The sequence below is a fragment of the Cuculus canorus genome, chromosome 8, assembly GCF_017976375.1.
Source record: "Cuculus canorus isolate bCucCan1 chromosome 8, bCucCan1.pri, whole genome shotgun sequence".
Classification (NCBI taxonomy): domain Eukaryota; kingdom Metazoa; phylum Chordata; class Aves; order Cuculiformes; family Cuculidae; genus Cuculus; species Cuculus canorus.
Window position 1 is genome coordinate 18742576 of NC_071408.1, and position 27513 is coordinate 18770088.

Sequence of the window (27513 nt, forward strand, 5' to 3'; positions counted from 1 at the left end):
CAGGCTGGAGATGGAGGGAACAAATTAACAGGCTCTTGTGGATTTACCTGGGGTTCCAGAGTCTTAACATGGAACAAGCTACAACTGTTTCCAAAGTGACCCCTTCTGTGCCCTTGGATAAGATATTGCACATTAATGCCTGCAAATCTGATTATTCCAAGGATCTTACTATCCACGTTCACCAAACAAGAGCTCACCAAAGCAATCTCTTATTCTTCAGAAGAGAACCTTCCACAATATAAGAAAATAAAAGAGCACTAAACAGTAATTGTAGCCCATATCACTACAATGCTTTTTATTGCTCATTTCTGCGTGGAGAGTTTGTTGTGGGTTTTTTCTTATACAGAAGGCAAATGGAGATCAATTTCCATAATTTGTTTTTGAAAGGGAATAATCCACGTCAGCAAAAAATACTTGGTCTTAATGAAAAGCCATTGCTTATTCAGAGACATCCCATTTAAAAGACTATGTATTAACAAGGATAAAGCATTTATGCTTCTTTTCCAGGAAAGTTTCCATGACAGGAAAAAACTTCTGTATTATTGAAGAATATTGTCACTCCGTTATTTCTAGAGCCTTTTGTTTAAGCAAAAAAACCCAGTGCATATGTGAAGCCAAAAGGCTGTGCTAATGAGCACTATACACAAGTTGCCAGCAGTGCTGTGTGATGCAGAAAAACAGCACAGCAATGTGCACACAAAGTGTTGGCAGGGGCAGGGGTTTATTGTCTATTCTTAGCAGTTCAATAGTGTTCTTAAATAGGGAGGTAAAACTAATATTCCTCTTTTAGCAACAGATTTAACAATAGAATGGGAGACTGGCTGACTTCCTTCACTCGGTGCGCACTCCAGCATGGTGTCTGATCGAGCCTTTATGTTATGACAGTCGGACCGGTGCGGCCAGTTCTTTCATGAAGCTGTGAAAGTTTCAGTGCAATAGAAATGAGAGGTGCCAACATGACCTGCAGAAAGGAAAGAGATGGCTCAGAACTCTGGAGCGGAGCAGCACACGCAGCCTACGCACATCGTGTTCCCCCCTCCCTTGCAGGCGGCTGGTGTCAGCCCAGGACACCCACAGCCTGGCCCTGCTGATCAAGGGACTGATTGAGGGACCAGGGAGAGGAACACAGCAGTGTCGGATACAGTGTTAGGAGCACAAGCAGGTTCAGAGAGGAAACCCCAGTACAGCTCTGGTGCTGCTGCCACCTTCATTGTACTGCACTCCAAACTCCGCTGCAACTTTGGCACAGGCCAGTTAAATCCTAAGTTTAGTTCACGCCTCTCAGAATGTGGGGTTTTTTACTGTGTTATTATTGACAAAAAGAATAAGTTATGCAAAAAGAGCTCAAAGACTGTTTGCTGGGGAATATAAAATGAGGATTCTTCTCCTCCCACGCCTGCAGGAGAGGTCAACAGCATTTTCAAACGATACTGTAAAGAATATGTATTATATGTAGTACAGAACAAATCGGTGTCATCTTATACACACCTACATCCTTTCACCCCCACTTATTTGTTTTAAACAAGTCTTTCCCAAATTCAGTATAGAAATGAGCTCATTTTATCCCTAGTGATGCAACATTTCAACTAGAAGGTCAGTTCAGGACTGAAAAGGTGTCCTCCCACACCTGCAACCAGCCAGAGATGTTAACACAAACAAACAGGAAAACTAGCGTGCGATTGCAGGAGCAAGCAGCTGTGAGGGATCCCAAATAAGTAACACTTGTTCTACACAGCTTTTTTTTTTTAAAAAAAAATATATCTATTTATACTAGAATTAAAGATAACACAGCCCTTGCTTCCAAATACCTAGCATGCCCACGTAGCTCTAAGCAAAACAGTACTAAGCAGAGATTTAAGCTTTTTTGGGAAAGCTGGGAGCTAGTGGTACCACGACTGAGATGCAATGCTTACCTGTGGGTCTTCATGTATCTTCTGAGCATCTTTCTCATAGCTGTCGATGTATAGCCTCACAGTCGCTCCAGCACTGCCAGTACCGCTTAGTCTGAAGATGATGCGGGAGCCATCAGAGAAGATGAGCCGCAAGCCCTGGTAAGACAGAAGGAGGGAAGAGCCTCTCAGCTACGTACCTCTTCGGTACTCAAAGTATTTTTCATGAGACCCAGCATGGCTACAGAAGGCTCCTTGGTTATCCTCTCCCCACTGCTGAATGAGTTAGTGACCATCCTAACCCATTCCGGAGAACTTGCTAGATGCTCCATAACACAAAGCATTTTGCCACTGCAAGGTCCCTCACCCCAGTGCTTGCCGGAAACAAGAGCCAGGGACTGATTCTGTCAGACACAGCATTACCAATCCACTGCTCTTCCACGAAAACAGGACCTAAAGAATATGTTCCTGTCCTCCCACAGGCAAGGCAATCATTCCTGATGATTTCTCCACTATTTCTTCCCACTTACTATGCCTCCACACTACGCTGTCAAATCAATCCATCTGCAGGACATTTTTATTTCCATAATCTCCAGTGACAGGGTACTCATCTCATCTCACATGGTTTTAATACCCTCGTGACTTCTGGAGACTGGAACTCAATCCCCTGCTACAGCCGCTCTGTGCTGCTGCCTGTCCTCTTAGGGACAAACACACGAGGAGTGCCATCAGCTCAGAGAAAAACATATTTAGGAAGGATTTGCTTGCAGCAATCTGGGGGTCTAGTGGTAGAGACACAACAATACCCGAAGAGGAGGGTTTCTGTCCCAGTGGGGTTTCAACCCTTCATTTGGGACAACACGTTTCTCAGCTGCTGAGCTATCACTGGATTCCCCTCAACTCAGCTCCAACACTCCTTCCTTTCTGGGTTGGCTGTTGGGAAGCTTTGCTTCCCCCTCTGGGCTTTGCTGGGACTGAAGCAGCCTCCAGACCCTTCTCTCTGCGATTTGTCTCATGCAGGGCAGGATGCCACCAGCAGACTCAGGGCAGAAAAAAATTTCCAAATGCAATGTTTGACTTTAAAGTAGTTGCAAATGCAATGGACAAAGATTAAGCCCAGAACACACAGCACAACACCTCTCTGAGGTCCAGCTCTAGGCCCACCTGGTTTCTGGAGACGCTTCCATCCACAGGATCGTTGTACTCAAAATTATCAGCTTTCTCAACTGTGTAGACTTTGTCACCACATGACAACTGCTTCCCCACAAAGGAGCGGTCAAACATCACAGTCTCCAAATCCTTCATCATTTTGTTAGCTGCATCTGCATCCACCTCTTCATAGTCGTATCTACAACCAGTCAATACAAATCAAAGATTAGGAAAGGGGAGGCTGTAATGAGTAGGAATGTTTTGTTGTTTAAACACTGTGGTCTGCCCCATAGGTGTTCTCTACTTTCTTACTGGAGGAGAAGACAGGAAGGAAAAAGAGGAGGATCCGTGTGCAGTAACATAGCTACAATCCAATACAAGTCTGTGCGATGCACTGCAACATACCCCAGATATTCGGCACCAGGAGAGATGAAAGCACAAATCGTGATGTCTTGTGGCAGGCATATTGAAGACAGAGCGCTAGATTCCAACAATGCTGACTGCAAAGAGTTTATTCTAACTCTGCTCACAGGATCTGAACAGGTTCCTCACGATAACAATTCTGCCTGAACATCCTTGTTTGTGTCCCCACAGACAAAGGCAGGTGTAATTGCAGCACATGATAACACACCAGTGCCAGCTTTGATCTCATTAACATGGGCAAGAGAGGCAGCAGAGAGCAGCTGAAGCACACATCAGGGATCCAAGACTTTGTACTCTGATTGCCAGGGTGATTTGTGCTACTTTTATTTGCCTGGCTGGCTAGATGAAGCATGCACAGGCTTGCTAACCTGCCTACCATTGCACTTAGCTTGCTATGCAGACACACCTCTGGTGTGAAAAGACTGCCATTTCATTCCAGACTTTGGCATTTTTTCCACAGGTTGTAACGCCTCAGATGTACATTGGCTCTGTGGTGGGGCTATCGGGGAAGCAAGGGCTTTCATTCGGCAATTCAAGAGAATTTTCATGTAAGTCTTTCAAGTTTTAAGATTTCTACCTAATGCTTTCACTCCTAAGAGTGTTCTCACCTTTGCTGCTGTGCGAGTTGGTTCTCACTTCTTTCCTTTTCATCTTCCATGTTTACTGCAGTTAAAATTAGAGTATTTGGGGACTGAACAGAAACTCAACCAGGTAAATAACAGGCTAGAAACTGGGTGGCCATTCAATAAGACATTGCCATCACTGAAGATACTACAAATTAACTTGTGATCTGTGGTCTCAAGAAACATAGTGTTCCAATGGCAAAAGAGACTCTTGCAATAAAACAATGGCCATTAAAAGAAAAAAATACACCCTGCAATAGAAAATGTACAGCTTTTGCAGACTTTGAAGCTTACTAGATTTATGTTGAGAATAACAAATGTTGAGATGAATACCCCCTGTTGTATTCAACCTAGATATGTTGCATACTGCAGCAAACTGCTTGGGGAGTATTAAACTACTGCAACACCACAGAAACAGTAAGGGTAGCAAGTAGTGCAGGAACAGCACTACAAGAGCACATGCTGGTGCCAGCAGTGCTTGGAGGGTTAAACACAGGACAGAGGTGAATGTGAGGCATCAAGAGCGCTTTCCCCACCTGGTGAAGAAGTTCCTGCCGTATTTCTGCCAGTGATCCTTCATGATGTCCTCTACACTCTGCTTGCGGGTGGCCAGGATAGACAGCCAAGCCAAAACAGCCCACAGCCCATCCTTCTCACGGATGTGGTCGGAGCCTGCAGAGAGACACAGCAGAAACAGATTTCATAGAATCACAGAATGGTTTGGGTTGGAAGGAACTTTAGAGACCACACAGTTCCAACCTTCCTGCCATAAGCAGGGACACCTTCCACTGGATCAGGCTGCTCAAAGCCTCATCCAACCTGGCCTTGAACACCTCCAGTGATGGGGCATCCATGACTTCTCCAGGCACTAATGTAAATCTCTCCTCTTTCAGCTTAAAACCATTACCCTTCATCCTATCCCTGCACTCCCTGATAAAGAACGCCTCCCTAGCTTTCTCGGAGGCCCCCTCTAAGTACTGGAAGGCTGCTATAAGATTTCCCCAGAGCCTTCTTTTCCCCAGGCTGAACAATCCCAACTCTCTCAGCCTGTCCTCGTATTGGAGGTGCTCCAGCCCTCTGATCATATGATCTTCCTGGAGCCTTCTCTTCTCCAAGCTAAACAAGCCCAACTCTCATCTTTGTGGCCTCCTCTGGACTCACTCTAAGAGATCCATGTCCTTCCTGTGTTGAGGATTCCAGAACTGACTGCAGTGCTCCAGGTGGGGTCTCATCAGAGTGGATTAGAGAGGAAGAATCCCCTCCCTCGACCTGCTGGTCACACTTCTTTTGATGCAACCCAGGATATGGTTGGCTTTCTGGGCTGCAAGCACACATTGCTGGCTCATGTTGAGCTTCTCATCCACCAGCTTCTCATTTCCCACCTCCTTTCACGCAAGAGTCTGTGCTACGGCCCTACCTGTTCTTCTCTCCTCCACCCAACTGGCAGCCGTACAAACTTACAAATGGAAGGCATTTCACAAGCTTGATCCCTGCTGCATTGTTAAAACAGTTCAAGATACCATCTGCTTTTAGCCATCGCCCAAATAAAACATTCGGCCCCTTTTAACACACATACACATATGCACACAGTCTCATTGTTCACAGATCCTTAATTCTGTTCCCAAGGAAGTAATGGGGAATGCACAGTAAAAAGGTCATCAAAAAAAGGAAAAGGCAACTGCAAAGAAACAGCTCAGGAAGGACGAACATCAACCTCTTCAAGCAGCTGTCAGGGACCGCCTGCCAAGTCAGCATACTCTGATCAGCACATATTCTGGCTGAGCACCAAGAAAAATGTCAGCCCTTGCTAGGAAAGCCAAACCCTAACGACTCCAAAATTATGCTGCAATGGAGAGAAGAGCAGCCTGTTGGATGGCAAACAGCAGTGCAAGGAGGGACTTCATCCACACGCGGAAACCAGAAGAGCACCTCACTCCTGCTCTCACCCATAGACACCAGGCACTGGCAGGCTCTTGAAAGACCCTGTTTTGGCTAGAAGAGGTTTCCCCTCAAAGCAAGCTTTGCAAGGAGAGTAGGAACCTGTCAAGAGGCCAGCCTGGCCTTGCCCTAGGAGCGCAGTGGACAGGGGCTGGCAGTGGCATGGCACGGACTGCACAGCACCCAAGCCCTCAGGAAACCCGAGAGGGTGTTGCGACCCAGACAGCACCCTGAACACCTAAATTAAACAAGAGATCAAATGGCAGCCCAGAATACACCCAATCCAGGCTCCATGCTTCTGGCTTGTGAATTCAGCGCTGTGCCCCAGATGCACAACTTCTGAATTTTATCCTTTGAGTTCTGGAAAGCCTCCAAGCAGGTATTAATGAAATCCCAAGGAGCCAGAATATGCCTGTTAATGCAGAGAGCACTCCAGAGCTGCTGTTTTACCCTCTCAAGAATTGCCAGAGTGGGCAGTCGTCTGGGGAAAAAGGCTGGGGGCTGGGGCACAGGCTACGTGGCGCTTTACACAAATCCCACTGTTGTGGATGCAGCAATAAATTATCCTCATGGTTCGTTGCAGCAGAGAGAGCTGTACAGAGGTGATGGAGAGGAATGCTAAATAAACAGAAGTCCCATGTGATGTATCAACTTATTTCTGGAATAAAATACCCAAGAAAGCAAGCAGGAATTGTCATGTTGCATTACTCTAATTGCTCCTGGACTCCAATCCCATCGGGTCACAGTTTGTTTCAATTTTTACTGGGTCTATTTGGCTGCTCCTTCACCTCTCTCCCCTTCAGTACTCACATTCTGTCCAGCTCCAAACAACTCCTCATTAACTTACTACCAAACAACCTTCCTTGCCCTTTATCATTCCCTAAAGTGCATTTGCCAGATGGACAAACACCTCTGCATGGCAGTGGGCGCCCAGAATTCCTGGGCTTTTTTAATCTGTTCCCCTCCCCCAAACTGCTTCAGTCTCTGGTCGCTCAGATGTAATGCTGCATGGCCAAAATCTCAAACCTCTCCCTGAGCTCCTGCTGCAAATGGAATCGGTTGCTTTTGTTTGTAACGTCGAGTCACGTACCTGTTGGGGGATGGAAAGAAACTATGAGCTCACTGCTCATACGATAAAAGATGGAAACAATTTGAGAGAGCTGCTCATTAGAGGCCATCTCCTATCAGCAGCTCCATGAATCACTTGCTGCTTTTTGTTATTATTTATTTACTGAAATGCTGGTGCCCTCTCATTAGCCAAACTCCAGAACATAAACTTAACACATGCTGAAATCATTCAGGGCAAAACTCCAAAATCTTTCTTTACTCATGATTTATTCAAGATTTCTTTACAGAGATACCACATTTTCTGAAATTCCCCTTTCCTTCCAACCCGAGGCCAAATCTTGTGTATCAGAATAGCATTTGATTGTGAAAATATTGCCACTGAAGACTGACTCAGACCCACAGCAAACTGCTTTCAAGCAGAGACTGATGCCATTTCCCCAGCTACAGAAAACCTGGGATAATTCTTTCATGTCAAGCTGTGCACCCCAGTTCCAAAAAGCACTTAATTTCAGGCTTTTGGGGATTTAAAGCCATCCCTGCTCTGCAAGACACCCATGCACAGGCTAAAATGTTTTGCCTAATAATAGGGTGGTGGAATGAAAACACACAAGGTTTGATCCAACTTAAATTCCCTCAGGAACCTGTGCCTTACCCCTCTCTTCAGAGGGCTTCAGAGAACAGGAAAAACAAGAGCCCGGAGAGAATTCTGACCAGATAAAAACTCAGCCTTTGCATGTTAATTAAGTGCTGATCTCCTGCATGCAGGGAAGGTCCCATTTCCACAGTCAGGATGTTAAAACCATGTGGTAGATGCCATGGGAGAATTCAGAAACTGCCAAGGTCTTCTGGGAACACTGCACATTTTGAGCACACCGCTTCAATGCAGAGCAAAACCTGCTCACTTTAACTTCTCTGCACAAATAGTAGTTGTGTGTCACGTGCACACCCCTAGTAAATTCCTTATGATGTTCACTTTGTTTCTCAGTAACCTAATAACTTGCTTAGACTGTTCAAAGGCAAGTGTTAATTTAAACTTTATAAATCATACCTTGTTTTTAGAACAGGAAAATGAGGGCCCTATTAAGCTCAGAGATTTAATAGTGACCTGAAACCTTCCCTAATAAAACTGCATGCTCCAAACCATATTTCTTTCCAGAAATGAAAACATTTAGAAGGTTTTCCTGGCCACCAAGAGTTGAAAAATACATTTAACACTGCACTTAATCCCCATAGACTCAATGACCGGGCTAGTAAAGAGGCCCTTAAACTTCCTGCATATCTACATATGCCTTCCCAAATAACTGAAAGGAGAACTAGCTCTTGTCCAACAAAACTTTTAGTATTGCATTCATTTCCACCAGTGATTCTTGCAAGCTTTTTAATTTTATTATTTAAAAAGTATTGCAGCTACACATGAAAGATAAACCCCGAGCTACCCAGCACAATAAAGACCTAAGAGGAGGAATAATACCATCATTGGTGAAATCAGGAACACTGACTTACCAGTACCAAAACTTTCCTCTCCACACAGAGATAGCTTGTTTGCATCCATCAAGTTTCCAAAGAACTTCCAGCCAGTTGGAGTTTCATACAAAGCAATCTTTGTAGCATGCGCCACCCTTCAAAGGTAAGAAGGCTACATTACATAACAGCTGGACTCTTAGTGCTCCCATGTGAAATACTGCAGCAGGAGCACCAGTTGATGCCAAGCATCTCCTTTGGGGTAACACTGAAGGCAGGTCATGCCACTGCTTTGTTTTTTTACAGCTAACAATTCTTTGTACAGCAATCCTCTACTCTATCCCACTGCAATGTTTGGGAAAGAGGTGGGATGTGCAAATGAAGAACCGATACACCTAGCTCTTTCTAAAGCAATTTTAAATTGTAGTTCTCAAAGCATTTAACAAAGAAAGTATCAATATTGAATAATTTTTAAAAAGGGCGGGAAGGATCACTTGTTTGGCCTTATATGTAGAGCAGAGAAAGATCCAAGAGCAGAGCCCAGCTCTGTCATGTAACTGGACAGGATTTAATTCATTAAACTTCACTGTCTCCCCGGGCAGCCAGCCCATGGCAGCCCTGGCACTGCTTCACCCTTCAGCCAAACCATGCACTCACTCCCCACTACAATATGTGTTAAACCACAGAAAAGGGACAGTCCCTCCCCTTGGCAGGGCTCCCCTCCCCCCCGCTCCCATCACACACAGAGGTAGATGATACCTGTCAAGAGCCCCACTGGTGGGCATGCTCCGTGCAAAGCCACGGACTCCAGTCTGCTGGAAATAAGGGATACTGAAAATATTGGCAGCAATGACAGCAACAGAGTCAGAGGGGTTCACAAAGAAGCCGTGTTTCCCAAGAATCATGTTGCGATCCTGATAAAGACAAGAGAGAAACAGCTCTCACACCTGCTTAGCGCACAAAGGCTGCAATGGCAGAAGCAGTTCTACTTCGCAGGCACAGCCTATAAACCCAACCACTCGGAGAGATTTTTAATGTTACTGAAATAAACAGAGTTCTGAAAAAGTTAAATAGCAAGGCCTGTATAGTATTGCACCTTCCTGCTGATTTTTCACAACTTTTAAAGGTATTTAAATATAGCTTGCACTTCATTATTAACACAGTAGCCAACTATTGCTGTGATGGCAAACACAACTGAGCCACAGCAAGTGGCTCAGTTCCATTCACAATTATAGAAGGCAGAAAGGGAGGAAGAAAAAGGTCTTCACCTCCATCCTTCTCTGCTTAAAATCAGCTGAGCAGTGACCGATTGCTGATTAGAGGGCAAAAAGGTGAATACAGAACAGCCTATTTACCCCATCTCCATCAAAGGCAGCTCCAAAGTCGTACTCTCCAGTCTTCATGGTCTGGACCAGGTCAGCAGCATAGGTTAGGTTGGGGTCAGGATGGTGGCCACCAAAGTCCTCTAGCGGGGTGCAGTTCACAGCTGAATTTGCTGGCGCTCCAAGCTCCTCACACAGGATCTTTTTTACATAAGGACCCACAACTATCATGGCAAAACACAGAGAGGAAACAAAATGAGTCAGGCTCTGCCCTCAGGGAGCCCTGAATCAGCCATGGAACCACCCAGGCCTCCACCCTGCTCACTTTGGGTGAGTTTATGTGGTTTATGGTACTAAAGCACAAGCGTTCACATCAAAGGCAGCACATAGGTGTGCTTATGCCTGATCCATCCAGGCACACAAGCTCTTGCCAAAGCAAGCTTTTCAGCTGAGGAGCTGTCTCACTAAATGAGACCACTCATAGGTTTAGAAGTGAGGATAAGCCCATGCCAAGGGCTCAGCAGATGAGCCAGGACCCCACTGTGAAAGGCTTACGCACCATGTGCACTGAGGTATTAGGACAACATCCCCATACAGCAGAACAGAATGCATGTGTGATTCACAGACATCCAGCAATAGGATTTACTGCTCTCAAATGCTAATAATGTAGACAATAAAAAATAAATGAGCAGAGGAATAGGAATGGCCTGGAGACAAGAGAAACAAGATGCTAAGACAGCTAGAGTGCTCCTGAAAATGTCAGTTGAAAGAGACTCACAAGTTTGGCACATAGATTAAATTACACAAAACAATCTGGTCCCATTTTTGTACTCAAATGTCTATGAGCAGACCTTTGCCTAATTGCTACGACCTCCATGAGACATCGACTGATGTAAAGTTTGCCATGGCAGCTTGGATCACAGCATCAGTGCTAACCTCCTCTGTCTCTCAGGTGTGGACTGACACATGTGAGCCACACAGCATCCCCCCCGAACCACAAACACTTCCAAAGTCCAAATATGTGACAAAAGAAAACAGTGTAAAGCCATAAAAAGTGTGCCTGCAAAAAGAAAAATGCAACAAGAACAAGAAACAGATTTACAAATGATGGATATAAATATCAGAAAAATGTTTTCTCTCTGAAGTCAAAGCCCCAGGGACACTTGGTGCCCCGCATTCCCACAAACCCAAGTCCACCCGTACCTCCATGCATAGCATCTATACGGATCTTGAGGTGGTTCTTCCCTGAAAGCAGTTCCTTTAAGGCACTGAAGTCAAAGATGTTCCTCAGCATATTTGCATAAGCTTCTACAGAGTCCACAATTTCCACTGCAAAAAAAAAAAAGGTAAGTAGAGACCAACCCTCAAGAGTCTGAAATTTTTGCACAAAAGTGATTTTGCTACACGTGGCAGAGTGCTGACAGTCCTGAGTGCAAAGGGCCAGGACTCAGCATAAAGCCTTTAAACATCCCATAGAATCATTTCATAAAGACAATAATAATGGTCATATATTAGGAATTTTATTACAGACTGTCATTGCTAATTGGGTTACAGACCAAATGAACCAACAAAATCCTTAAGACAAGCAGTGTTCCCAGCTACAGCTCCCTGGGCTTCTTCTGAGAGGGCTCAGTCCCACTTTGCTGCCTGGAAAGTGGAATTAAGGGAAAATGGAAAAAAAAAAAACATATATAAAAACAGATCTCCAATTTCCACCAAAGTCATTGGGAACTGTGCACCTCACAGTTTCAAAAAGTTGCACCTTCACAACTAACAGACTTTATAAAGACAGAGTCACAAAAATCCCATTAACATAAAGCTCCCTCTATACAGAAATGGAGACGAAGAGAAATACCAACTTTTATATTCTTTTGATTTAGTTACTTTTTTTAATTACAAGCACAGGTCATCAGGAGATGGTAAAAAACACTTGCAGTAAGTGTTTTCATATTTCACTGCTAATTTACAGAAGTCAGATGTGAAATGTAATGGCTTTCCACTCACAGAGAGAGCTTTTATATGTGTAACCACAGGAAAAAAAAATCAGTTGCGAAGATTAAACATTAACACTATAATTTTTAATCAGGAAAACACACTTGAACTACAAAGTTGTCTGTTTCGCAAGTATGTGCTAACAGTAACCTTACAGACAAAACAGTCTCTGATTTTAGTGATGTTTGATGATCAGATTTACCTACTGAATGACCTTTTGTAGGACAGGAACAATGATATAACTAAAGAATCTACACAAGGTAAGCTGCAGGCCGAAAAAAAAAAATGCCGGGATGCCAGGAACAATGTCCTTGCTTGGCTTATCTAATGGACAAGAAGCAGCACCTCAAATCCTGTGTTCATTTTTGGACCCCACACTACAAGAAGGACACGGAGGGGCTGGAGTGCATCCAGAAAAGGGGAAAGGAGCTGGGGAAGGGTCTGGAGTACAGGGGTTAATAGGAGCAGCTGAGGGAACTGGGACTCTTTAGTCTGGAGGAGGCTGAGGGGAGACCTCATCGCTCTCTCCAGCTCCCTGAAAGGAGGTTGCGGTGAGGTGGGTGTTTGTCTCTTCTCCCAAGTAACAAGGGATAAGATAAGAGGAAATGGCCTCACGTTGCGTCAGGGGAGGTTTAAACTAAGTATCAGGAAATATTACTTTACTGAAAGGGCTGTCAGGCATTGGCACAGGCTGCCCAGGGAAGCAGTAGAGTCACCAGCTCTGTACGTGTTTAAAGGACTTGTGGATATGGCACTTCAGAGCACAGTTTAGTGGTGGAGTTGGCAGCATTAGGTTACTGTTTGGACTCTACAATCTTTTTTAGGTCTTTTCCAACCTAAACGATTCTGTGATTCTGAGAGGTTAGAATGGCCACATCTGTCCTTCAGAAACACCAAATGTCCTTGCCTGTTCACAGCAGGTCCAGATTCACTCCACCAGAATGGGAACTTTCCAAGAGAAACGGTCATTTACCTGTAAATGGTTTAAATTTGTTCTCCAAGTCAAACTGCTGTTTCCCAATGGTGCTCAGGTCCACCTGGAGATCAGGGCAGATTGCATACTCTTCAATTTTCTTGCTGATTTGGAAAATTTTGTCCGTAATGCCTTCAGGAGCAGGACCTGCAAGATAAAATGGTCAAAGAGGAAGATGTTAAAGAGTCAGAATGCAAGAGAAGTGCACTTCAGAAGTACAGCAAAAGACCTGAGGCTGGGGGGATACCTCACTTGGAGAGGAATATAAGGGTATGAGGGAGGCAGATCAACCAGTCTTTCTGTTTAGGCAAACCCACTGCTCAGGGCACTGAGCCTCTGCGATATTAAGACAGTTAAATTAGGTGCCTTGAGGTCACCACAAGAAATGGCCAAACAGAAACAAAGCAAATCAAAATTAACCAAGCGACCTTACCTCCATTGGCAGTATTGAATTTAATGCCAAAATCCCCATTGGGCCCACCAGGGTTGTGGCTGGCTGTCAGAATGATGCCGCCGATGGCTTTGATTTTCCTGATGATGCAGGACACTGCTGGGGTGGAGAGAATGCCATTCTGCCCAATGACCAAGCGGCCAATCTGAAAATTAAAGAGCAAAACAAACCACCATGAGTTCCAAATCCAGCAAAACCACGAAAACCCTAAATGCTGGCAATAGCTAAACCAGAGCCTACAGGACAAGTGCTGCTTCTCCACAAGCAAGCAGCTTGTTCCTGGATGGCTGCCGAAGCTCTCCACTGGGTACAGCGAAGGTCAGCATCTGACCCCACTCTGTTGTGCCTTTTTAGCATTTTCCTTTATGAATGCTGCTGCTCAACTAGAAATTGCAGCTTCTACTGAAAAGCTGAGCTTTCCAGAGGCATCTAAATAACAACCCCCCAAAAATCCCGCCCTTTGGCTATGGTCTCGAGCTTTCAGAAGACACAATTGGACTGAGAGAAGCCAAAACAAAACAAAAATTGAACATCACTACTCCCATGGGACCAGCTGTAGATTCTCTTATTCGCACCATGTAAAACACCTCATTCCCATAAATTTAGTAATATCACCAAGATTAAATCCAGACCAATGTGCTAAGCAATACAAGTTAATCAGGATCCGGTTGCTGGAGTTCATGTAATAAACTAGAAGATGAATATTTTTCTGCAAGAACATGCTCTTTACCATAGGCTCCAAATGAGGTGAGAGATTTTTAAAAAAATACCAGACTGCTCTCCATCAAGCAAGGAGATCAGACCCTGTAAATAACTGAGAAAAGAGAAGGAATTTCATTCAAACACAAGATACACCAGAAAACAAAAGGCAGCGTTCCCAGACTGAAGGGCCACATTCGGTGCTAAGCCAAGGGCACTGGATGACTGTGATTCTTCTCCGGTGGCACTGCCTCGTGCTAAGCCCCAGCTTCACTGCCCATCAGTTATTACGTGCTACAGCTGTCACTGACTAGCTGGGCAAACAAGGTGTCACTAAAAGAACTGCATCTCTAGCAAACAACGAGCATAAACGTGAAGCAGCAGTTTATAAACCCAAATCCAATGCTCTTCTTTCAGCTGGCTGTAGTAGCTAATACTACAGCCCCCACAGTGGCCATCTAGCTGATCACACTGCTTTATTATGCCACATATTTAATTCAAAGTAGCCCAACCTACACGGATTTTGGTTTTTTTCCCCATTCTCAGACTAAGCCAGCACACCCTGTCTTGTGTTTTACTGCAGTCTCCAAGGGTTGCCCCTTCACTTTCACCAAGAATCAATGCAGTCTCCAGGAAGCTCCTCTCCAAAACTTCATCTTCTGTTCCAAAGCTTCCCTTAGAGAGTCACGTCCAGCTACAACACCCCTCTGCATCCGTGCTCTGTCAGGCCTCACATGCAGCTCAAGGGATGCTGCAGAGGACTGGCAAAAGAAGGGAGTTTGCCTCCCAAAACACACAGCAGCTGCAGAAGAGCTGGGTGAACACATCAAATCCTCACCCAGCTCATCCTCCCTGCACATCTGAACTGCGGCTTTTGCATGTGCATTGCTGTTCCTGCCACAAGGAAGGAAAAAAAGCAAAAACTTGTCTTCATACAAGCTGCTGTCTGATTTAGGGTCCTCGTTGGCTTTCAGTTATCATTTCCCACCCGTCGAATGCTAAATCCTTTGCTGTAACCACTGGAAAAGGTTGCTCAGTGTAGCAGTGTGCTGAGCAACTTACACTCAATCTATTCTCTAGAATTTCTTACAAGAAAAATCTAAGAATGTGATGCAGAAATACCTTTCACAGAACAGAAAGTGACCCATTCACCAACAGACCCACTCTGGGTGGTTATTTTGGCTTACAGCTCTTCAAAGCAATCCAGGCAACACTTCCACCCTGATTTTACTGAAAGCTCCACTAAGATGCACATGGGCAATAAAGGAGGTGTCCTGTGATTCCCCCTCCTCCTCCCTTCAATAACACAGGCTGATGCTTTCACAACTAAACCCTGTTTCCCGGGTCAGAAAAGCTGGTCTCTACAGCTTCATTGTGTCATCAGCACACCTTTCCAGCTCTATTTCTGTAAGAGAGAGGCACCACAAGATGCGCCAATCCTATTTACTGTCACAGTTACAGTATCTGAATAGAGACGTTTCTATTTATATGAGTCAGGTCAGGCAACAAACTACCTTGGCCATTTCCTTTAAACAAACAATCATTTCAAACATGCAATGTGATGCTACCGACATAGCAAGTGTGCTTGGTGCGATTTGGAAATCCTACTGATCCGACATTTCTGGAGGTAACAGTACCTGTCTCTGCCACACAGTGACAAAGAAATTTTTGCATACTCAAAACATGATACGTATTGATGTAAAAAAAGGAAAAAAAAAAAAAGCTCTCTTCCTAGTCTCCCATTCACTACTAATTACCCCGTTGAGATCAGATAAGTTTTTCTGTCAAAAAAATTCCTGAGTCAGGTCTCTTAGCATAACATTAGCTGTGCACTAAGAGACCCAGGACAGACAGCAGGGTCCTTTCTTCTTAAAAAACGAAGGAAACAGAGACAAAAAAACAGTGTCCAAAAGTCTTACAGTGCACAAGCTGCGCTTTATTGCAAAGAGACAAGCCTTCTCTTCTACTTCCAAGACACACATTTCCAGCACAATAGGAGACCACTGTAAAGGTTGCTACTTGTTTGTTCTCATCTTACTTCAGTTTCCAAAGGCTCATGGAGTACTTATTACATAAGCACAACTTATACCTGGTGACAAAGAAACAACCGTGTTTTGCCTTTTCGTTTGATGAGCAGCTCACATCAATGCTGAAAGAGCTTCTGCCGAGCTGCCATTGAGTCACGGCTCTACTAGGTATTTTGCTTCTGAACAATATCAGGGTTTTATGATCTGATGGAGAGACTATGAAATCCACAGGTGCCAGTAGCTTGTGCATGTCAAAACACAAAATGAGAACACACAAAAACCACGCTAGATTTATTTTCCCTGCTGCAAGTGCATTCCCACATACTTCTATCCAACTGCATCACTTAAAAATGAAAAAACAGTAATTTCTGTACTATTAAACTGATTTTCCATAAAAAGTTAACTATCAGCAGTTGAATAAAGTCCTTGGGAAATTAAATCTCATAGTGACTAATTTCTTACCGTTTTCCACATTTATTAGCTACGCAAGTATAGGAATTTAGTGATTTAGCATTTACCAACCCCATTGGCAGCAGCCATTTGGACTATCAGTTCCACTGCAGACTTATTAAGGTATCTCCCATCACCTCCAACTACCATAGAAGATCCTTGTCGATCTCTTAGGTCTATAGAATAAAATATACTCTGGATAAAATTCTGCAAATAGTTCATCTTGGATTCAAAATAAAAGGTCTTCTTCCGTAATCCACTGGTTCCTGGTTTCTGATCATTGTAAGGAGCTGTTGGCACAGTCAACAGAGGCAGAGGAGCGTCTTCCATGTTCTTTGGTCATACAAATGCATTTAAAAAGTAAATTATGTCAAAATACAAAAATTAATCTTGACACCAGCAATGGCCCACCTATTAGAAGTTCAGTGAAGACGCCGAGCACCCAAAAATAGCTCCTTGAACCTCCAGCTGAACATGGTTTCTGTAACTGAAGACGTTTCCTTGCACTTGTTATGGAGGATCAATGTCATGGAGAATACAGAATTCCACGCTGCTGTCCCTCACTGAAAGGCCTGGGAAAAGGGGATTTTTGTAATCTTTACCACCTTCTGTTCTCCAAAGGCACAGCTCCTTGCCATTCTGTGCTATCACCCACCGGAGCCCAGCACTGTCAATCCATCTGATTCTCCCTTAGGGCAGGAGCAACGAGGGAGGCAATGAGCGGCTCAGCCCTCTGCTCGGATGCACCGACGTGTTGCCCTGGCATGGAGCCCAGCTTTTTTTGCCAGTCAAGCAGATCTGCACAGCAGCGCCAGGCTGTGCAGCTCCCTAGGGCAGCAGGTCCCCAGGAGGTAAACCTCCAGCAGGCACGGCAGCACTTTGCTGAAGTTATTTTGCAAAGTCTGGTGAGTTAAAGGTCACTCTTAAAATGGAAGGCTACAGATCTGTTACCTACAGTTTGCTCATACAACTCCTGCTTTGACAACATGACTTCTCCATGGGCTCCTGCTCAAAGACAGGGATGTTATCCACAATGAATACTGGGTCAACTTCTGTTTGACTAAATTAAAATCCAGAGTGCCTAAAAGCCACAAGAACAGCAGTCTCAGCTGAATACCCACACATCCTCACCAAGGGCACCCAGAGTTATTAAAAATAAAACAAAAAAACTATCAAATGTTTGGGAAAATTGCATTGAATAAAGTTATTCATTTCGCAGCACCTTAAACACATACAGAAGAGACTCAGATACCAAGAAACTTTTATGAAACATCATCTTTCCGAACATGGAGAAGGTAAATTTGAATGCTAGACTGAATCAGAGTTTCCTTCAAAACTCTTCAGCAATGCTCGGAGTCCTCTGTCCAAGCTGCTAGAAACAATTTATAAACATCACTGGGACAACCGAAGAACACACACTTCGTAATGACTCAGTTTGCACGGTTATTAAAAAGCAGGGCGGGGACGAGATATGTTCACAGCTGAATTGTGACTATTTACAAATGCTCTCACAGGGCTGTTTCCCAAGGTCCTAACTCTGTCACTGCTCCAAAAATTAACAGATTTTCTTCCAAGGAGTAAAGAGATCCTGTTACATTCATCACTACATCCAAACTGAGTTGGATAATTTGTATGAGCCTGAGAAGACACCTCACTGAAGGCAGAAAACCACCTTTGGAGGCAAAGGCTCTACTTGACCTCCTGCAAAGGTGTCAGCCAGGTCCTGCATGGGAGCCAAGGAACCAGGCAAATTCTCATGTCTGCTCGCTCGGGAGGCGATTTAATTCCCAAGAAAGGGGAATCCAATCCAGGTTTGCTCTTGGAAAGCAAAGCTATTTCAGCCACCTGTGGGAATCCCAAGGCTGCCACCCCATGAAGTTTCCCATTCAGACTTGCCAAGAGGCAAGCACTGGCTTAGACAAAAGCTAGGACAACGCAGGGTGCCGACCTGAACACACTGCATGTGAACCAATCCATCCTGCCTGATCAATCCAGAGCCTTCGTCTTAGTGCTCCAGAAGCAATTTATTTTGCATGGGCTCAGAATTTGACTCTTTAATTCCTTTCTCTTCACCACCAAAGATGTTCTGCAGAACTAGGACAACTCATATTTTACACTAACAGCGAGATTTCCTGGGTCATGCAGCTAAAAACAATTCATTTGTATTGTACACATCCATGCTATTTCAGCATCCTAGAGTTGAGATGCCCTTTACTTTCAGGCAAAGGCACAGGTTTCCCTCTAGTGGCACAGAAAACGAAATCCAGCCCCCAAACTGAGCTATGGGGAGTCTCACACTGGACAGTCCCCTGGCAGGAAAAGGCCAAAGCAAGCTCTTTCGTTCTTATTCCTGGCCAGATAAACCTACTGCCCTGTGAAATGCCACAGCATTAAGTGACGGGAGGAGGCTGAATGGAGACGCATATGGACTTACTGGCAAGGAAAAGCCCTATGCAGGCTTTTGTGCTCGTAATTAAGTGCACATGTATTGGGCAGAGGAATCACAGTAAATTAAGATGGGGAGGAAGGTGCTGGTCATTAGTGTCATGCTTATGCACATAAAATGAAACACTTTCTTTCAAACAAAATACAAAATTCAGTGATGAGCTAGTGCATAAAAAGCACAGGGACAAGAACGGCAAATCCACCAGCCCTGCCTTTGTGAAGTTCAGCCAGTCCCAGGGTTTTCCTGCAACATGTGCATCACTAATTGGGATAAACCAAATCACCAGTAATTGGCCAACCAGGAACGGTACAGAGGCTGGTGATCACATAGTTGCCAGAAGACTCAGAGGTGAAAAAAGTTCACGAAATGTGGATCCTGACCACCTTAAGGACTGGAACAGAGACTGGGGAAGTGCATTTGATCTATGATCTGGGAGGCTTTGCTTGAAGAACTGTGATCACCACAGATCATTTACAGGCTGGAAAAGAATTCAGCAGGTCATCCACTGCCTGCCCAGAACCGGTACAGGATCAAATACACCTGGGGCATCCTCCAGATAGTTCATATTACTTGTTCTTGAAATGTTTTTCTCCGGGTAAGCTGTGCCAGTGCATAATTAGCCTTGCAGTTAAGTGTTTTCCTACAATCTGCTACACATCTTCCTTGCTTTGATTTAAATCATTCTGAGCTGACTCAGAAAACAAATTGATCACAATCTTCTTCCTGACAATTCCTCACACATTAAAAAAAATCATTTAGCATATAGACTGAGTGCCCTATCTTTCCAAGGGTAAACAATCTCCTCAACTTTTCCTTGTAGTTACATTTCCCAGGTCTCTCATTCCTCAGGACAGTCAGAGGCTGGTAAGGGTGTTTCCCCCAACAAACAGCTGATTAGCCGTAGGCAGGGATATTTGCCAACTTAGGTCCTACTGTCTTGCACTTTAGACATGCAAGAACAGAGCTGAAACTATGAACTACCTGTTGACTTTGGTTAATGATAAAAAGACAAACAAGGCTACACTGAGAGGACTTAAACTTCAGTAAAACACTGCAGAGCATGCAGCTCCTCCTATCACTCCATACTGTCGGTCCCTGCCACATCCCCTCTCCCCGTGAATGAGCTTTGCCATCTTCCCTTATTCCACCCACTTGGGACCACGGCTGCCTGGAGCCTTCCCCAACTCTGAGACCAGTCCAACACTAACCCATCCTCAGCACAGCCTTCTTCTGCGCTACAATCTTATATTTCGACATTCAGGCAGGCAAAATAGTTGGGGGAGGGAAAACCCACTACGCAAAAGCCAGACTGAACAGTAATTCTCTTTTCTCATCTCCTGCAAACACCTTCGGGCCAGGTTTCTCCAGGATCCACAATGCCCTCTTCTCTGTGAGCAGCCCTTCCCCTCACCTTTCAGCTTCTTCCCATTCCTTTTTCTCACACCTCTCTCTCCTCATTCAGTGAGTATTACTCTTACACTTTTTCTGTGATTAGTTGAAAAGGTAAACAGCATGAAACTCCAGGGCACAAACAGAGACAAATCAGGTTTTTTACACTTATTTTGCCATTTTCCTTTAAGACAGACAGAAATTGCAATTTCCCCAACTTCAGCCCACAGAGAAGTCCCAGTCTCTGCACTGCTGCCTGCACACTCACCATCAGAGGGTGCCAACAGCCCTGAACAACGCCGCTGTTCAGCTGCCAAAAACATGCACTTTCTGCCTGAGTACAGCTCTGGTGTAGGCAGTCACTGCTCTCTGTGTGACATTTGGCAATGCCAAGACAAATGGAGCCAACGTAAAATAAATAGACTAACTGCAAGCCTATCAGTCATGCAAGGAGTACTACTCCAACTGCAAAACTCTGTTACCATAAGAATTAATTAAAAATCTAGGTTTTGAAATTGCTGTAGAGTTCCAGAGAGGCAAAATATCTGGCACCATCTCAACACCATAAGTACATATCCATGCAACCATGTACATAGGAGTAACTCCGGAATTAAGAGACATTGTTCTGTACCTACATTGCATCCCAGTTAAAACTAAGTGACAAGCTAGACGTGTGGAAGAGAAAGGGCTCTGCAGGCCTAGGGATGAAACCACCATCTGCAGGGCTGCTATAGATACAGTGATGGGCTCCAGGTTTGTCGCATCAGTAGGGGCTGATCTTCCCTTTGCCGGAAGAGAAGTACATATCCACAACCCAGACTGAGAAATTTTCTGTTCAAAGGTCACCTTTTCGAAGCACACTCAAACCTGCATATTACCTTGGACTGCCCTAGTGTTTGCTGTTCTGTCCCTGAACTGGGAGATGGGAGAGGGATTCCAGCTGGCTTACCTCGAGCAGTTCCAGGAAAGCTCTGGGATCCCTGGCCCCAGTCCACTGCGAGATAGCCCTTGTCCCTGGGTCCTCACAGAAACCAGTAGGTGAACCCAAGAAATCCAGAATTACAAAATGCAGACAACCTTGTAGGTGGGAGGGAGGGCACTGGCTGACTCGGCTAGGTGCTAGCAAGAGGACCAAAGACAGACCTGGTTAAACCTTGCAAAATCAGGGATGGGGTCTCTGGCCTGAGCTGTACAGAGCGAAGCTGCTGCCTGGCAGCCAGCTAGTAACCCACAGCACGTATACGTGATGGGGAGGTGGCTATGCACAGCAGGAAATAGCATGGATAGAAGGGGTGATGGGGAGCCATACATGAGCATTTTATCACAGACTTACTAGGATGTGCTAGAAAAGATTTGTCTGTAGGTTCAGGGTAAAAAGCAGCGAAAGTACAGTAGCAGGAAAGAGGGCTGGAAGGGCTGTGGAGAGGTAACCTAGGCCCTGCCCTGAGCAGCAACTACTCAGTCCAGCTATTCCAAACTTTGCCTTGACAAAGAGAAGGCATTAGATTCTGTCCTGCTGCTCTACCAGCACAGCCAGAGCTGAGGTTTCTGCTTATACAGAGTCATTGTTCCAGGAGATTACAGTTAAATCCCTGCTAGTATGAATTTCAACTCCCTGTCTGTTGGATTTGCAGAGATTAGCCACAAAGCACCGTAGCTCTCCCTTGAGCTGCAGTTTCATTACTGTAGGAGTTTGGAATTCCAAAAGGCACTGAAACTGGACAACCTGACCAATGCCTTAATAACCTTCAATGTAAACTGCTATAAGCCAATTAACTTCACAGGCTAAAAGAAGCTAAGCTAGCATAGACGCGTTCTCCAGCAATTAAGAGCTGCTGCATCATTGGCTGTCTTCTAAAACCCACCATAAACTGAAGCTAGGATATATCTGAACAGGAATGCTCATGGCACAATAGGTATCTATTTCCTCACTTTACGTATCAGAGCTCAATTTCCCCTTCACCTTCTGAGAAAAACAGTAACAAAAGAAAGACCAGAAATAGCAATTTTTCCTAATGGCCTCTAGGATCTAGCATCACCGCATCTACTTCTGGTACACAGAGACTGCTTTTCAGAAGAACTTTATGATCACTTCAGCTTGATGGTTTTAATACCAGGAGCTTTTACATAAAGGGATGATCTGACCCTGAAGACTGAGGGAGTCTGTTCTTCAGGATAATGATGTCAATTGCTGAATGGATGACAGCCTGAAAACTAACAAGGCTAAGGCTGACTACACAGTGTTGTGTGGAGCCAGGAACAAGCAGCAGAGATGTCAGTAACAGGTTTCACAAAAACTAGACAAGATAACCGAGTAAGGCTAAGACAGGTGCAAGCAATGATGACCACTCTCCATCAGCAGGCCCAAAGCAGATCACAGATGTGCCAGTCCCACTATGCTCCTTTCCCAGCTCGGATGCCGAGGCCGGGAACATGGGCACACTCTAGCCGGCACCAGAATGTGGCTCTTGAGGCCTGCACCGCACCGTATCGCTTGTTATGGGCTCAGTGGCACCATCAGAACGGGAACTGGTCTGGCGGCTGTGGCAGAATAGCACAAAGAAAAAGAGAGCAGAGCTACAAAAGCAGAGCAGTGGCAAACAGAGCAATGCAATAGACCTTAAAACACTTGGTTTCCCTGGAGTAACTAAGTGGCAAAAAAAGCTTTATAGCAGCTTTATAGCAGGCAAGCCAGGAAACCTGACTTTCTAGGGCAGAGAGTAGTATTTTTAATAAAAGCACTCTTTGTCCCGCAGCAGTAAAACAAAACCAGGCTAGCATTTAATATGCAAAGCACTGCTTGGCATTCAAAACACCTTCAAGCAATTTACTTTAATGTGGCTATTTTGCAGGACTTTGAAATATGTTTATTTAAGAAGGAACCAGGGGCACAGTAAATTTGTTCAATAGCAGGTGACAATGTTAGTGAATCAACCTGCTGCCACCTACATGATCAGATCTAGGTTTACAGCTCTGATTCTGTAACTTTTGCACACTTTTGACATGAAGATACTGTATAGCCACAACTTTACTCTGACAGGCAGAGCTTCAACAGGAGCTTTTAAGCTTTTATTCACGCAATTAAGGATTCAGACTCACTATGTTGGAATAACATCAAGAAAACCTGGCCCAACAGACCAAAACAAAGCAGGTAGGCTACAGGGCACGCCAACTGAGAATGGCAAAACTAACAATCTCTATTCTAGTTTATTTGTATAAATGCAAAGTTATAAATAGGGTAAACACTCCCTAATCATGCAACTACAAAGTCAGTCGTGGCTAGTCAAATACAAGTACTTGGTTATATATTAACCATTCCATATGGAGACAAAACTAAAACTCACTTTAGCATCCTTTCCTTCCGCACTGTAAAACTAACAATCACAAACTGTGGTCCTCAGGTGTCTCCTATGGCTTGAGAGGACCGCTCAACCAGATCCTAAAATCACGTGATTTTAAATTATTAATCAAAACATGTCTTACTCCATAGGACCAGAAAAACAGTTTTCCAGCACTTTCTTTGGGACAGCTGGCATGCTGCCTGACTTGAGACATATGGATATGGATCAGTATAACGTGCCCTGGCAACCAAGCAGTCAGAAAAGCTAAAGCTTGTTTCCATTTTTATCACATTCTTACTATACCTACACACCAGCCCCCTTACATGCACTGTAATAACCATTTTTCTACAGACAAAACAGCACTGTCAGTTCAGGTGCCCAGGCAGGGCATTGCAGCCAGCTCTGGAGTTCTCTCTGGAAGCAGGAGACCCCTCCCAAAGAACTCCAGCACTCAGACAAAACCAGAGTCTCCAGGAATGAGTCACCACGTGTTCTCTGTACTGCAGCACACTTTCTTATCAAGTAAAAGAAGTAGTTCACTATTCTCTTTGAAGGGCTGGCCACTTCCAGTTACTTCACATGTATTATGAAGAAACAGGATTTTCATAGGTTCTCACTCAACCACACCATGGTAACTATGGGGGAACCAGCACTTGCAGTTACAGGGAGAAACTAGGAAGCAAGCATATAGAACCATTCCAATATAGGAAGGCAGATACACAGAAATTTATTACAAACTAGCATTTCACATTTGCTAAAGAAACTTTCTATTTTTAGTCATCTCATTTCTTGGAACTTGATAATTTTGCCATTCTTAAGTTTGGCAATGCAATACTTGCAGTATATTTAAGCCACTGCCACTCAAATTTAGCCAGCAATTGTATATCAAGCTTTCAATTGTTCTGTATTCTGCAGGTCACTTCACTGTACTTACTTCTTGTCACTTATTCAGGCTTTACCTGCTGTTCATTTATTAGAGAATTTGAGGGATATTTTACTCTACTCTTCAGTGTTCCTTTCTGAGGTCTTTTCCCTTCTCTTTTCTAAGTGAGATACTTAGACCTACGATTTTGCAGCACTTTTCACCTGCCAGTCCTCTCTGAATCTCCTGGGGGAGAAATGGGGTGATTTCAAGGCACTCCACAATACCTTGGCAAGCTTATACCACTACCTTCATTCTGCTACAACAAAGGCATAGAAAACCTCCGTCATTAGATGACTGGTAATGCTGTAACACCACCAAATTTTTGCTTGAAATAGTCTAACGTTTTGTCTTAGGACATGGTCATTACCTTGTTTTATAAATTCACAATTCAGAACAAAAAGCTTTTAAAATAAAATGTCTCACTTTGTACGCTAGTGTCTTGGCTCTTAACCCACTCATTCTTCCCCTTGTTTTATTCCTCTACCTCCTGTTTCCTCTCTTGCCTTTCCAGAACATTTTTCTGACTTTCTGTCATAGCACTTTTGAATTCACACGGACAAAATTCTACCAGCAGATACCGGCTAGCGAGTGCATCCCTTGGGACCTACTGCTGCAGTTCTAGCAGACAGCTCAATGCTGCAATTCTGTGAGCACATGAGTGTCTGCACGATCAGAGGGGAGGATTTGAGCACAGACTGGTCCTCGATCCTCTCCAAGAAGACACCTAATCAGACTCCAGCATGGTTTCACCTTCAGACCCTTGCTTCCTTCTGGGATTGAGCTGAGGTGTAGATGACAGAGAACTCCTTGGTGCCTGCAAGGCTGCCACATCCCACCAGGCCAAGGGGCACCTCTAAAAATCAGCACAAACTAAGGCTCTATACCAGGAAATAAGTCTGCCAGCCTGCTTATTCATAGGGATCCAAGGTGCTGTCTGTGTGCGCGGTCAGGCATGAATGCTGTACATTCCAACTCCAACCCCTTCTTAGAACAAATAAACTAGTGTCTGTCGCTTTCCCCATCACAGAAAGCTGCACTATCCATCACTTCCATAGGTGCTCACAGTGAGGCCAGTGCTGTTAAGGGATGCTGGGACATGGACTGAAAGTTGAACAGTTACCACAAACCATAAAAGACAAATTTCTATGTGGCTCAAACTGAAACAAAAAAAATTGCTTCATAATTTATGTGGTAAGAAGGCAGCAATCTCAATTTTACTTTTGCTTAAGAAGCCAGACATTTAAAGGTGCTGAGGCACCTGATTGGCACTGGGAAGCCAAAACGGATACTCTAAGGTTTTACTGCAATGTGTGACCCGAATCACCAAGCACCTCATCTCGCTCACTCTCCTTGCTGGTCCGTGAGGAAAAAAGCTTGTTTCTGAGGAGTCAAGTGTCCCATCAACAGGGATGAAGTCTCCAGCAGCAATGAGATGCAGTCCAGTGCTGTGGAGTCAATGCTGCTCCGCACCCGGTTTGTGCTGTTGTCTGAAGAACACAGCTGTCGCCCAAAGCAAGGAAAACAGCTGGGGGAAGGCTGCACTGCCCACCCTGGCACACACAGAGGGCTGATCGCTCCTGCAGGTTTCTCAGGGAGGTGAAACCACCCGTGCGTTTTCCATGCATGAGATACAAGCTGCGCCCATGCTGGCTGCGATGTCACCCTGATACTGAAAACCATAGAATCATAGAATGGTTTCAGTCAGAAAGACCTTAAAGATCACTAATTCCAAACCCCCTGTGACGGTCAAGGATGCCTCCCACTGGATCAGGCTGCCCAAGGCCCCATCCAGCCTGGCCTTGAACACCTTGGGATGGGGCAGCCACATCTTCCCTGGGCAACCTGTGCCAGTGCCTCACCACTCCCATTGTGAACAAATTCCTCCCTATGTCTAGTCTAAAATGAAGACAAATAAACTCTCTAAGACTCATTTTGGAGTTTTATAAAGCGAGCATCCTGTATCAGGCCTGGGCAGCAGGAGGGAGCAATCTCCATCAATCCTGTGCTGCCAGACCAGAGCTGGGGACAGGATGGATTACCCACTTATGCATTGTCTACTCCTTTTTAAGGACTAATTTTAACGCTATTATGAACGACACAACAGCGGAAACTCTTGCTCATTTGGAGCTGGCTCCAGCTCTGCCTGACCTTGCCTTTGACACAGGGGGAGACTGAAAACGGGATTAGAGAAGACACCTCTGCTCAGCACAGATTACACTGCACACAAGACGCCGTCATCCTCAAGGAACGAACAGTGCCTGGAAAAACACCGTTTTAAAGCAAACACGCTGTCAGAGGGACACTCCGCCTCCCGTTCCACCCACAGCCGCTCAGAGGCAGCAAAGCCCCCCGTATCCCTCCGCCGCTCCCCGTACCCCGTTGGCGGCCGCGATGCGCACGATGAGCTGGATGGCGTCCCTCATGTAGAAGCGGCCGTCCCCCCCCACCACCAGCGTGGCCTCCTGCCGCTCGGCGGGCGGCACGGTGGCCAGGATGCTCTGGATGAAGTTCTCGGTGTAGTGGGCATTGCTCTGGAACACCGTCACCCGCTTGCGCAGCCCGCTCGTCCCCGGCTTCTGGTCGCCGTAGGGCTTGCTCTTCACCGTCTCGATGCGCACCATGGCGGGGCACCGCGCCGGGTTCCGGGGCAGCCGCGGCACCCACAGATCCCGCCCCTTAAAGGCGGTGCCAGCGCCGGGATCGCCGCCCATCCCCGTCCCGGCGGGGCTGCGAGATGGGAGCGGGCGAGGGCGGGGGGATGGGGGCGATGAGCCCTGGCGTGGGACCCCCGCGTCCCCGGGGACAGGACTGAGGCGCTGCGGCGTCACGTGGGACCTCCATGTCCCCAAGGTCACAACTGAGGTGCTGCGTCCTCGAGTGGGACCTCCGTGGCCTCAGGGACAGGACTGAGGTGCTGCGGCCCGGTATACACCCTTTATGTCCCCAG

The 27513-nt window shown here is 45.3% G+C and overlaps 1 protein-coding gene across 1 annotated transcript; it reads right to left on the reverse strand.

Annotated features, from left to right (window-relative positions):
- Nucleotides 1-27248, reverse strand: PGM1 (phosphoglucomutase 1). Its single transcript, XM_009569180.2, has 11 exons — nt 26942-27248; nt 13272-13434; nt 12839-12985; nt 11077-11202; nt 9907-10097; nt 9311-9465; nt 8594-8709; nt 4621-4756; nt 3054-3237; nt 1914-2048; nt 1-961 (listed from the first exon to the last, which is right to left on the reverse strand). Exons 1-11 carry the CDS (start codon nt 27185-27187, stop codon nt 872-874), a joined length of 1689 nt encoding a protein of 562 aa, XP_009567475.2. The 5' UTR covers nt 27188-27248; the 3' UTR covers nt 1-871.
- Between the last annotated feature and the right edge of the window lie 265 nt (nt 27249-27513).